This window comes from Chiloscyllium plagiosum, unplaced genomic scaffold (assembly GCF_037043375.1).
Source record: "Chiloscyllium plagiosum isolate Xiang-an unplaced genomic scaffold, Cpla_swu_hap1 HiC_scaffold_23, whole genome shotgun sequence".
In the NCBI taxonomy this organism is placed as follows: domain Eukaryota; kingdom Metazoa; phylum Chordata; class Chondrichthyes; order Orectolobiformes; family Hemiscylliidae; genus Chiloscyllium; species Chiloscyllium plagiosum.
Window position 1 is genome coordinate 4868011 of NW_028270161.1, and position 13911 is coordinate 4881921.

At 45.7% G+C, this 13911-nt stretch overlaps 1 protein-coding gene across 4 annotated transcripts in view; it reads left to right on the forward strand.

The window, feature by feature from the left end:
- frmd4a (FERM domain containing 4A) overlaps window positions 1–13911 on the forward strand; it is a 765730-nt gene that overhangs the window by 344417 nt on the left and 407402 nt on the right. Inside the window, exon 1 of one of the 4 annotated variants that reach the window (XM_043714185.2) lies at window positions 7551–7905. The exons of the other annotated variants lie outside the window; for them this stretch is intronic. Within the exon in view, the coding sequence (XP_043570120.1) occupies window positions 7813–7905 (93 nt within the window). The 5' untranslated portion in view covers window positions 7551–7812. Of the gene's footprint in view, window positions 1–7550; window positions 7906–13911 lie in introns of those variants that run through there. 4 annotated transcript variants of the gene reach the window in all.

Consider the following 13911-nt stretch of genomic DNA (forward strand, 5'->3'; position numbering starts at 1 on the left):
CGCAATACGTAGATGAAGGTGGGGGGATGATGGTGATAGGTTGGAGAGGAGGGTGGAAGGAAGATGGACAGGTGTGGGGGGGGAGGTGTGAGCACAGGTTCCCCCCTCACCTCCATCCGAGGCCCCAAAGGATCCCTCCACATCTGACCTGCATATCCAAACACCTCATCTACTGTGACCGTTGCTCTCAATGTGGAGTCCCTACATTGGGGAGACAGGAAGCCAACTTGTGGATGGTTTCAGAGAACATCTCCGGGACACCCGCACCAACCAACCCCACTGCCCTGTGGCTGAACACTTTAACTCCCCATCTCACTCCGCCAAGGACATGCAAGTCCTGGGCCTCCTCCACCGCCAAACCCTTACCATCCGACACCTGGAGGAAGAATGCCTCTCCATCCAAACAGGATCAATGTGGATTTCCCCTCCCCCCCACCTTACCCCAGTTCCAACCTTCCAACTCAGCACCGCCCTCATGACCTGTCCTGCCTGTCTATCTCCCTTCCCATCTATCTGCTCCACCCTCCTCTCTGACCTATCACCATTACCCCCAACCTTATCTGCCTATTACACTCTCAGCTATCTTCCCATCCCCAGCCCCAAACTCCTTCCATTTATATCACAGTCCCCTTGGCCCACAAGCCTCATTTCTGATGAAGGGCGTATGCTTGAAATGTCGATTCTCCTGCTCCTCAGATGCTGCCTGACCTGCTGTGCTATTTCAGCACCATACTCTTTTACACACATAGAACATAGACCAGTCCAGCATCGAGTCATAGAGACATAGAGATGTACAGCTTGGAAACAGACCCTTTGGTCCAACCCGTCCATGCTGAACAGATATCCCAACCCAATCTAGTCCCACCTGCCAGCACCCGGCCTATACCCCTCCAAACCCTTCCTATTCATATACCCATCCAAATGCCTCTTAAATGTTGCAATTTTACCTGCCTCCACCACTTCCTCTGGCAGCTCATTCCATACATGTACCATCCTCTGCGTGAAAATGTTGCCCCTTAGGTCTCTTTTATATCTTTCCCCTCTCACCCTAAACCTGTACCCTCTAGTTCTGGACTCCCCAATCCCAGTGAAAGGACTTTGTCTATTTATCCTATCCATGCCCTTCATCATTTTGTAAACCTCTGTAAGGTCACCCCTCAGCCTCTGACGCTCCAAGGAAAACAGCCCCAGCCTGTTCAGTCTCTCCCTATAGCTCAAATCCTCCAACCCTGGCAACATCCTTGTAAATCTTTTCTGAACACTTTCAAGTTTCACAACATCCTTCCAAAGGAAGGAGACCAGAATTGCACGCAATATTCCAACAGAGGCCTAACCAATGTCCTGTACAGCTGCAATATGACCTCCCAACTCCGGTACTCAATACTCTGACCAATAAAGGAAAGCATACCAAATGCCTTCTTCACTATCCTATCTACCTGCGACTCCACTTTCAAGGAACTATGAACCTGCACTCCAAGGTCTCTTTGTTCAGCAACACTCCCTAGGACCTTACCATTAAGTGTATAAGTCCTGCTAAGATTTGCTTTCCCAAAATGCAGCACCTCGCATTTATCTGAATTAAACTCCATCTGCCACTTCTCAGCCCATTTGCCCATCTGGTCAAGATCCTGTTGTAATCTGAGGTAACCTTCTTTGCTGTCCACAACACCTCCAATTTTGATGTCATCTGCAAACTTACTAACCGTACCTCTTATGCTCGCAGGAACAGGCCCTTCAACCCACAATGCTGCGCCGAACATGATGCCAAATTAAACTAATCCCTTCTGCCTGCCCTTGGTTCATATCCCTCCATCCCTTGCATATCCATGAGCTTATCTAAAAGCCCTTTAAATGCCCCTATTGTATCTGCCTCCACCACCATCCCTGGCAGTATGTTCCAGACTCCTACCCTTCTCCTGCTCCTCACATCTCCTTTGAACTTTGCCCCCTCAGCCTAAATGCATGTCAGCAAAGTGGTTGACTCTAAACTACCCTCTGAAATGGCATGTCCCTTGATTCAAAGGCACTAACGGATGGACAGTAAACGCTGGCCTTGCCCATATGCCCACATGCAGTGAAGGAATAATAGAAATGTTTCTGAGTGGAGAGTAGGGGGCTTTTGGATCAATACTCTTAGATCTCCCGCAGCACTGCTCACAAACAAGAACCTGAAATATGAAGCAAGTGCTGTGGAAAGAAGGTTTTGCATTGATCTTTGTCATTTATATCTTGTTCTGTGTAACATCTTAACAGTTTTCTTGCAAATCTCTGTTTATTTTCTGGACCAGTTTGTAATTTTGCTTTCCTGATTATTCCTCTGACAAAAAAAATCTTGTTTACACACAGACAATTATGTTTATATTTGTATTTAACTAGCTGTGGCTGTTCTTATGGGTTTTTAAATTATCTACTTACCTCTTAACATCATGAGTTACGATTAAATCTATTTCAGTTTCTCATTAAAGCTATTTATTTGTGCAGTGAAGGGAGCGAGAGGGACTGGGAGCAGAACTCACATATACACTGTCAGGGAGCTAAGGGAATGTGCAGGAAGGGTTCCGTGACACTGAGAGGAGGTGGGCGAGGGGAACAAATGTGATTGGTTAACTCCGGGCAGGAGGGGGACAAGCAAACACACAAAATTATCTCAAACAGAGGCAGGATGGAAGAATGTCGTAGCATTCAGCATCTGGCGGGCACAATGGCTCAGTGGTTAGCACTGCAGTCTCACAGCACCAGGGACCCAGGTTTGATCCCATCCTCGGGCGACGGTCTGTGTGCAGTTTACACGTTGCACCCATGTCTGTGTTGGACCCCCCTGATTGCTCCAGTTTTCTCCCACTGTTTAAAAATGTGCAGGTCAAGTGGATTGGCCATACTCTGTTGTCCAGCATGTCCAGGGATACGCAAGTTAGGTGGATTAGCTGTGGGGAATGCAGGGATAGGGTAACCGGGGTGCATCTGGGTGATGTGCCCTCCAGAGAATTGATGTAGATTTGATCGGCTGAATGACCTCTTTGTGCATTTAGGGATTCTTTGCTCTAGCAAAGGAACCTGGGATTGGGAGCCAGAGAGAAAAGCCATTTGCTGCTTATTTAGTGACATTGAAGTCCGGGGGGAGAGGTGGGGAGGTGAGGTATTGTGTCAGTGGGGTACAAGTGAGAAGCTCACCGGAGTATTTGGATGATGTGATTTTCATCTGAGTTTCGGGACATCTGTACAGTTGTTCCTCAGCTAACCCAGCCATCTTCAGCTGCTTCATCAATGACCTTCCCTCCAGCATAATGTCCAGTTCCCCAAGGTCATAGCCTTAATCTAAGGCAGTGGCAGATTTAAAACAGAGATGAGAAGGAATTAATTCTCTCATAGGTTCACTGTCCCTGAACGTGGTGGATTCTGGGGCACTGAGTAAATTTAAGGAGGACATAGATTTTTAATGAGTAATGGAAAGGGGTTGGAAAGTTGAGGCTGAGTTGAGATCAGTCATGATCATACCAAATGGTGGAGCAGACTCAAGGGCTGAATGGGCTACCCTTGTTCCTAGTTGTTGTGTAAGTGGGATATTCGCCGATGATTGCACAATGTTCCGCAACATTCTGGACTGCTCAGACAAGATCTGGACAATATTGAGGCTTGGGTTGATAAGTGATGAATAACATAATTGCCAAGCAATGACCATTTCCAACAAGAGAGAGCCCACCCACCACACCTTGACACTCAGTAGCATTCCCATCACTGAATCCCCCCACTACCAACAATCTGGGGATTACTACTGACCAGAAACTGACTGGACAAGCCATCTAATTGCTGTGTTTACCACATCAGGTCAGAGACTGGGAATCCTGTGGTAACTCACTTCTTGACTCCCGAAAGCTTATTCACTATCTACAAGGCACAGGTCAGGGGTGAGCTGAACGGGTGCAGCTCCAACAACACTCAAGAAGCTTGACACCATCCAGGACAAAGCCTATTCAGCCTCTCCCTGTAGCTCAAACTCTCCAACCCTGGCAACATCCTTGTAAATCTTTTCTGAACCCTTTCATGTTTCAAAACATCTTTCCAATAGGAGGGAAACCAGAATTGCATGCAATATTCCAACAGTGGCCTAACCAATGTCCTGTACAGCTGCAGCATGACCTCCCAACTCCTGTACTCAATACTCAATAAAGAAAACCATACTAAACACCTTCTTCACTTCCTATCTACCTCTGACTCCACTTTCAAGGAGCTATGAACCTGCACTCCAAGGTCTCTTTGTTCAGCAACACTCCCCAGGACCTTACCATTAAGTGTATAAATCCTGCTCTGATTTGCTTTTCCAAAATGCAGCACCTCGCATTTATCTGAATTAAACTCCATCCACCACTCCTCAGCCCACTGGCCCATATGATCAAGATCCCATTGTACTCTGAGGTAACCCTCTTTGCTGTCCACTACACGTCCAGTTTTGGTGTCATCTGCAAACTTACCCATACCTCCTATGTTCACATCCAAATCATTTGTATAAATGACGAAAGGCAGTGGCCCCAGCACTCCACTGGTCACAGGCCTCCAGTCTGAAAAACAACCCTCCACCACCACCCTCTGACCTCTACCTTCAAGCCAGTTCTGTATCCAAATGGCTAATTCTCCTTGTATTCCATGTGATCTGACCTTGCTAGCCAGTGTCCCATGGGGAACCTTGTCAAAAGCATTACTGAAGTTCATACAGATCATGTCCGCCACTCTGCCCTCATTAATCCTCTTCATTATTTCTTCAAAAAACTCAATTAAGTTTGTGAGACACGATTTCCCATGCACAGAGCCTATTGTCGGGGCTGGAGGAGGTTAGATCGATAGGGAGGAATGTCAGGGCTGGAGGACTTTACAGGGATAGAGAGGGGCAAGGCTGTGGTTTGAACACAAGGATAAGAATTTTCAAATCAAGACTGACTAGAAGCCAAACAATTGTGAATATCCAACAATTAAAGAAACCAAGGCAAGATGCAATTGATAAAAATCACAGACAGAAAAAAACACTTTCTATTTTGTTGATTACATCCAATCATTTCATCAAAATGTCCAGGATTGGAGCATTAGAATGTGAGACAAGCTTAAGATTCTGAATGCTATCAGATTCTGTACAGTCAATCACAGGAGATTGAATTAGGTGCACTTGACGTGGTAAAATACATGTCATTGGGATTAGGGTGGATGTTCTGTACTTAGTGGACTCATATTGAGCACTGAGAAAGATGGGGAAAGATGGTCATGGTTTTTGGAGGTCAGTCATCTCAGCTCCAGGACATCTCTGCAGGAGTTCTTCAGGGTCGTGTCCTAGGCCCAACCATCTTCAGCTGCTTCATCAATGACCTTCCCTCCATCATAAGGTCAGAAATGGGGACTTTTCTAAAATATCAGACAGTGTTCAGTACCATTTATAATTCCTCACATAGTGAAGCAGACTGTGCCTGCCTACAACAAGACCTGGACAATGTTGAGGCTTGGGTTGATAAGTGGTGAATAACATACATGCCACATAGGTAACAATGTTCTCCAGCTGCAGAGTCAAGCTCTGGCCTTTTGATGTTCAGTGGTGACACCATCACTGAATCCCCCGTTATCAACACCCGGAGATGACCATTGACCAGAAGCCGAACTGGTCTCACCACATAGACATTGTGGCCACAGAAACAGGTCAGAGGCTGGGAATCCTACAGTGTGTAACTCCCCTCCTGACTCCCTAAAGCCTGTCCACCATCTACAAGGCACAAGTCAGGAGTGTGATGCAACACTCCCCATTTCCCTCGAGGTGTGCAGCTCAAAAGCTTGACACCATCCAGGACATCCACTCCCTCCACCACCAACACTCAGTAGCAGCAGTGTACATTATCTACAAGATACCAAATATCCTCAGACAGCACCTTCCAAACCCACCATCACTTCCATGACCAAGGACAAGAGCAGCACATACATGGGAACACCACCCTTCCAAGTTCCTGTGCAAAGCCCCTCACTATCCTGAAATGGAACGGTGCTGCTGCTCCTTCACATCCCATTGATGAATAAAACAAAAATCTGTCTCTTATGGTTTATGGATTTGTTATAAAGTAGAAACAAAGTGAAGGTGTTGCTTACACTAAACATTTAAAAATCACATAATATATAAATCACTGAAAACAACTGAGTCATTTAAAAAAGATTGAAGAGTGATATGGTAATCCACACTGACAGGTCCTTTATTTGAGGCAGGTATGGGTGGAAATGAATATCATTATCCCCACAGCCCCCTGAGCTGTGACTCAATGAAAATGTGCACTTGTCTTTCATTTGAATCTTCACCCTTCATTATTATTTATCTTCCATTGGATTAAATCATCTGTTTCATTTTATTCATAAACAGAGGCTCTTTGGCTCAGTGAGAGAGTCCCTGCCTTTGAGCCAGAAGGCATGGGTTCAAGTCCTAGTGGGGTTTCATAAGATTTCTGAGCAGGTTGATTGGAAAACATCTCCAGACAAGCTGGAATTGGGGGCTGTATAGAATAGAATATCCTTTATTACAGGTGGCATGGTGGCTCAGTGGTTAGCACGGCTGCCTCACAGTGCCAGGGACCCAGGTTTGATTCCAGCCTTGGGCAACTGTCTGTGTGGAGTTTGCACATTCTCCCCGTGTCTGCATGGGTTTCCTCCCACAGTCCAAAGATATGCAGGTTAGATGAATTGGCCATTGTGTTAGGTGCATTAGTCAGCGGGAAATGGGTGTGGGTGGGTTACTCTTTGGGGGGTCAGTGTGGACTTGTTGGGCCGAATAGCCTGTTCCAACACTGTAAGGAATCTAATCTAATCAAAAAACTGAGAGAAGGGTTTCACCACACAATTATCTGCTGTATTCCTTCACTGGAATGTTGCAGAGTTTACTAATGTCTTGCACAGCTTGGTGTTATAACCTCTGCTTGTTTGCACGAGATGACAATAATGATTGTGTGTTAACATTAAAGGGTTACATGACAACATTAATTAACTGCACAATGTTTCACTAAGACTGAAGGCAGTAAGATATTTCACACGTGCAGACGTTGCTTCATGTATAAACCTACAATTGCAGCTTCTGCCTTATCTGGTATCCAGACCAGATACACAAAGCAGGCGACACGGAACAAGAGGACGGTAGAGTGGTTTGCCTAGTGAAGAGGCTGTCCATGACAATCTGATGGTGCTGTGTGATGAGATTACAGCATTTATTGTGGAAGATTGAAGACTGAAGTCTTTCTGAAGTTTGCCTGCATCAGGAATCGCTGTGCTGTGCTGTGCTGTGCTCACACTCATCTCTGCAGCCAGATGGTGATACATCAGATATTCTTCCTGAACCGGCCATGTGACCTGTTTTTGCATCAAACCGGGTGGGGTGGGGGGGGGGTCCTGTATCATGTGGCACATTTCACATTGATCCAGGCAGATTAGGAAACTGACTCTGTCACACCATCTACTGTTAGCAAAGACTAAACTTGACAGTTTTGGGAACGTCTCCCCCCCCCCCCCCCCCCCCCCAAGGCTTTCCTGTTGCTGTTCCTGGGAGACGGGGTGCTATTGAATAAGAGAGCGGAGTGTGTATAGAGCACGGGGCAACAACCACTGGAGATTTCTGCACATTTTCTCTCTTAAATCAAGAGGAGGGGGGTGGTGGGTTAAAGAATTCCCCAGCAGGATCATCCTGCAGATGCAGTGAAACCCCCGTGTGCTGAGCTTTGGAATTTCAGGAATCTGGTGTAGACACGGGCTTTGGAAGTTGTTCGGTTTCTCTATTTTTTTGCATTTTCGCTTCGAGCCTCCACTATGGTTGTCCAGTCTGCAGTCTCGCCTGCCCGGGCCAGGAGACCCTTGTTCAGAATTCGGTACGGAACCCTGAAACGGAGCAGCCGTGAGAAGGTAACGGGGCTTGGGGCAGGGGGGAGAGGGGGGTCTCGCCAGTCTGAGAGCAGGGATATTCCTGCCCTCATTGGGAAGGGGATGTCAGTCTGCATTACAGCTGGTCCCAGTCCCCGCATCATTTACAGGCTTTAGGAAAAGCTCCTGTGCAGAAACTTCTTTGATTGCGCTGAATTCTGCTGCGGTTATTTTTGGTTTTGGAGTGCGCGGGTCGAGCGGCTGCTGTTAAAGGTGCAAATGAGCTTTGGGGCATTGAACGGATGTGTCAGAGAGAGAGAGAGAGATCAGTTTTCCAGCAGTACCCCGTTTCCTGCAGCACACCCTATGCCTGAAGCAACTGCTCATCGTGCAAAATGAAATTGGGAAAATAATTAATGTCCTGGTTAATCATCAAAGCGGAGCTGTTCTGTCAGTCCCATTAATGTCATCTGAAAATATGCTTTAATTGTGCAGCTTCAGGTAGACTCCATTGTGCGTGAGTCTTGATTATAAATTGACCTTTCATTATAACTGGCAGGAGTTTGCCTGTACAGTGGGACTGTTCCCATCTAGCCTGACCACCTTTATCACACACTGAATATTTGCCTTTGTTTAAATGACATTTGATGATGGAGCTTATGAAGACTTGATTGTGTGAACCAGTCTTAAATGTTATGCCATTATATTAATAACGTACATAATGCACAGTTTATGACTGCCATCACTGAGCTTTGCAAAGCTGCTCGTGGTGTGACTGTGAATTCTTATCATCTGCGTTATATCATGTTGCAGTCAGACTGATAATTGCTGTAATGAAAGTCATTCACTATGTGATGTGCACAGCACGGTCCCTCATCAACGCTGGACCGTGTCACTTTGTCTAACAGGATGCAGAAAGCAAAAGAATTTCCCAGAAATCAAAGGCGGTTTGAAAGCATGGGCATGAATATTTTGTTGTTCAAGCCTGTTCATAACCCAAAATATAACCTTCCCTTTAAACTTGGATGGGAAGACACGTCACAGTGGGGTGCCTTGTCACACTCTGTTCGAGTGACATGAGAGAGGGACTGGATAATCTTGTTTCCCAGAGCAGCTGTACAGATTGCATTCCATGTATTCATCTGGAGTGATGTGCCAGAGCCGGACTGGGTGGAACATTCACTTGGAGTATTACCCGATGAGGGTATAATCCCAGCGCAACAAACAGTCAAGAAGGTCAACTTGGACGGTCTCCATTTAAAAATTAAGATGTTTCAGAACAAGTTAAAAATCAATTGTTTCAGTCGATCTTTTTGAATAAGGAATAGGGATGAACTCTGACCAAATAGGTGCTCTGCCCAGAAGTTGCTTCCTCCTCTGATTTAATAAGCTTGCATGGCAATAAAGTGACACAGAAGCAATGCTTGAATGAGGCTAGGAATATTGCTGTATTCATGGATTGATTGGGTAGATAGAACAAAGGTCTGTGGATGCTGGAAATCTGAAACCAAAGCAGAAATTGCTGGAGAAATTCAGCAGGTCTGGCAGCATCTGTAGAGAGAGAAAGCAGAGTTAACATTTCAAGTCCAGTGACTCTTCTTCAGAACTGATAGATCGAGGAGCTATCACCTTTTCCTAGTTAGTATCAGCTCTGAAGAAGGGTCACTGCACCCGAAGCATTAACTCTGTTTCTCTCTTCACAGATACTGCTGGACCTGCTGAGTTTCTCCATCAGTTTCTGTCTTTGACTGGGCAGATATTTGGAATACAGAGTAGTGAGAGAAAAGTATGTGTTAGTTTTTCAAGTTTTGTTTGGACCCTCTCAAGTGGATTGGTTCTCCCATATTTAGACATTCCTTCACAAAATGGTGGAAGTGATGAAGGGCTTTTGTCCGAAACGTCAATTTCCCTGCTCCTCGGATGTTGCCTGACCTGCTGTGCTTTTCCAGCAACACACTCTTGACTCTGATTCCTTCACAAAATGTCTGCTATTTACAATTACTGTGAAACTATAATCAGGATTTGAATCATGCTGCACCAGTACTATACATTATAATGTATTAATGGCAAGATTTAACTGTTTCAATACTTTTAACATTTGTTGCAAGTCTCTACCTAAGACACAAATTGGATATTTTCCAATTAGTTGGTTCAGACGTTCCATGACACACCTTTGGAATGACTAGGACTTGAACTCAGGCCTCCTGGTTCAGAGGTGGGAACACTACCACTGTGCCACAAGAGTCCAAAAATTCAAAGTGTATATTTTTAATCAACCTGTTCAACTATACCTTTAGGGACAGTGGAACGTGAACTTTGCACACACAGACATAGGGGCATTGCCCACATGCCACCAGACCCAGAATCCTGGAAAAACTCGAGTTCCTGGAGCAGAGTAAATGTTCCAAGGTGATGGCCCTTCATCAGAACAGATCCTATCTGATAAATATGCTCAGAATGGTATAATACACCTGCAAGAGAGATGGGATTTGAACCTAAAACGTTTGGCCCCAGACACTACCGAAATGCCACAGGAATCTCTCCCAAGCTGTCGGTGTTAATCATGTCAATATTTTCAAACCAACCTGTTCAGGAATGCTATGATGCACCTCTGGAGTAAGTGAGACTTAAACGCAGATCTCCTGGCCTAGAGGTAGGGACACTACCAGTGCACCACAACAAACCTCCCAGCAAAGTCTTGTCCAAATAACCAAAAGAACTGCAGATGCTGTGAATCAGAAACAAAAACAGAAATTGTTGGAAAAGCTCAGCAGGTCTGGTAGCATCTGTGGAAAGAAATCAGAGCTAATGTTTCAGGTCCGGTCCTGAGGAAGGGTCACCGGACCCAAAAAGTTAACTCTGATTTCTCTCCACAGATGCTGCCAGACCTGCTGTGTTTTTCCAGCAATATCTGTTTTTGTTTCTAAAGTTTTGTCCAACTAAGTTTATGTTAATGGATCACAACCAGGGACATCTGTGTTAAGGGGCTGGGTTCATTGCGTAGTGGTTAAGCAGTTGCTGGCATTTTCCATAGTTCAGTTAGCACACAGTTCTTTAATTTGCTCCCTCACAAAGAGGGGTCGTGCCTGGAATACTCACTGTGGCCACACTCTGCCAGTGTCCCCACACCAACACGTACTGTCACTGGCACAAATCTGTGCTGTTACAGTTACTGGATCCCAGCTCACCTTTGAATCAAAACCTTCCACATCAACAAGTTGCACTTGTCTAGCACCCAGACCATGACAAAAGGTGCTTCACGGAGAATTATGGGGGAAAGAATCTGGCACCTTGCCCTCAAGAGAAATTGGGACGAAAAGCTTGGGCATAGGTGAGTTTTTTAAAGGAGGAAATGAAGGGACAGAGATGAAGAGATTTAGGAAAGGAATTCCGGAATGTAGTGCCCACCCAACTGAAGGTATAGCCACCAGTGTGGAGCAATTAAAATCAGCAATTAAAAGAGGCAGAAATTTAGGAGGTTTATGGGATTGGAGGTGTCACAGAGATAGGGAGGGTGAGACCATGGAGTGGTTTGAAATCAAGAGTGATAATTTTACAGTCCAGGTGGTTTCCTGCCTGGGAGTCACTGCAGGACAGTGAGACAGAGGCAGTGGGTAAATGGGACCTGATTCATATTAGGAGACAGATTGTAGAGTTTTGAATGAGCTCAGAGTCAGGAAAGCAGCCAGACATCACTGGTACAATGAAATCGAGAAGTCACAAAGACATAAGTGAGGATTTCAACATCAGATGAGCTGAGGTGGGTGTAGAGTTAGGGGGTTTCGGGAAAGTGGGAAGAGGTCATTCAGTCATGGTGCAGATGTGTGGTCCATAGCTCAAATCTGATCCAGTGGGATGGGTGTGAGGTATGACACTAGATTGTAGTCTGTGGAAATTTTCTTCCACAGTCTGTTCCCTTAAGCATCATTTCCAGCTTCTCAGCATCAATGTTGAATTTATTTTATTTCTTCATTGCCTCCATCCGTCGGAATCAAGAAAAATGGTAACAACATCTGAATATAATATAAAAGCCATTGTCAATGTACTTAAGTTACTGATGATAAATGGAGCCAGATCTGTTAACATTGTGCAGTGATGATAGATTTCGAGCTTTAGAGAATCCCCGCAGTGTACAAAGACGCCATTCAGGATACTGAGTCTGCCCCAACCCTCTGAAGAGCATCCTACTCAGACCCAGCTCTGTAACTCCACATGTCCCATGGCTAACCCACCTGCCCTGCACATCTCTGAGCACTGTGGGCAATTTAGTGTGGCCAATCCACCTTACCTGCACATCTTTGGACTGTGGGAGGCAATCCACGCAGACACGGGGAGAATGTGCAAACTTCACACAGACAGTTGCCCGAGGGTGGAATTGAACCCAGGTCCTTGTGAGGCAGCAGTGCTAACCACTGAGCCACCATGCCGGCCCAGCTCACCTTGGGACAGATAATCCAATGTTCCTCCTTAAATCTTTGTGCAACATTTGGTCCCATGTTTGTCAGCCCCACCCCAGGAATCTCACAATTCCAGATTAACACTCCAGATTAATTTGTACGATTTCCATAGCACCAATGTTTCACTTCAGCTTGCACCTAACCTTTAAACCTTGTTACAGGCAAAATGACCAAAGACTTGGTGAAGAGATTGGTCTCGGGGAAGTGAGGGTTAGGAGAGCAAGTGGGCAGAATGTAACAGTGAGATCCCTGCTGGCTGTGCTGGAGTTGGAGTGCACAGCAGGCTGGAGGCTGGAGGCTTCAAGCAGGAGCTCACTGCACTAAGGAAGGCAGCAGAAATAGGGTCGGCAAGACCAGATGACATTTCCACTTGAGGACAAGGACCTTCAGATGGATCATTTTTCAGATCGAGAGTCTTTGTTGCAAGAGGGCTGTGAAAATAGCTGCTTCAAAACGAAGGGGAATACTTCCAGAGCAAAGGATTAATTCCCATGCAGTGGATCTGTTTTCCAGGATTGTTTCCATCCACTTTGCATGAGTGTGACAGCTGTTTCCAATCAGGTCAGCATGTTGTTTCCTCTCTCTTGACGACGTGAGGAGGAGGCTTTTGTTCTCCAGCTCTTCATCTCCTTCACAAGCTCTCCAGCAAACATCTCGCTGGCACACCAAGTGAGCAGGTGCCTCTGAAGCACACACACATCCTGCCTCTCCTCTCACATGACCCGAGAATTAACAGCTTTGGAAAAATCCCCAGCCTCTCTCTCTGGAATAACACTGTGGGGTTTTTACAGCATGTCAGTCCCAGTCTGCATCTGGCTATCAGTACCTCACTGGGTCCATTCTCTCCCCAAGGGCATTGTGGGTCAACCTGCAGCACACGGACTGCAGCGGTTCGGGAACGCAGCTCACCCCCACCTTCTCAAGGGGCAATGAGTAAATATATAAAAGAAAAGCAAAAATCTATCATGTCCCCAGGTCTCCCTGGTGCATTCACTGCTTCAGATTGTGTCCTCACTTGTTTTACACACTTTCTGTCTTTATCTCTTACTTCCTGGGATAGTTTGCAATTGGAAACATATTCCAAGTCACTTCTGTGAGATGTTGGGTAACGTTGCCATCCTTACCTATGATGGGAGTAATTTCCCTGCAAAAGCCTTGCTCAGTACCACATGCAAGTTCCTGCCAGGCCTACTGCGTCTCTTGAGTTGCATCTGAATTTTTTTTTTATTAATTCATGGAATGAGGGCAATACTGGCTGGTCCAGCATTTATTGCCCATCCCTAATTGCCCAGAGGGCATTTAGGAGTCACCACATTGCTGCAGGTCTGGAGTCATAAGTAGTCCAGACCAGGTAAGGATGGCAGATTTCTTCCCCAAAAGACATTAGTGAATCCAATGAGTTTTTCTCAACAATTGACTTTGATTTAATGGTTATCATTAGACTCTTAATTCCACCTTTTTTTAAATTGAATTCAAACTCCACGATCTGCCATGGATTCGAACCCAGGTCTCAGGACATTACCTGGGTCCCTTTTATTCCTGATGAAGGGCTTTTGCCCGAAACGTCGATTTCAAAGCTCCTTGGATGCTG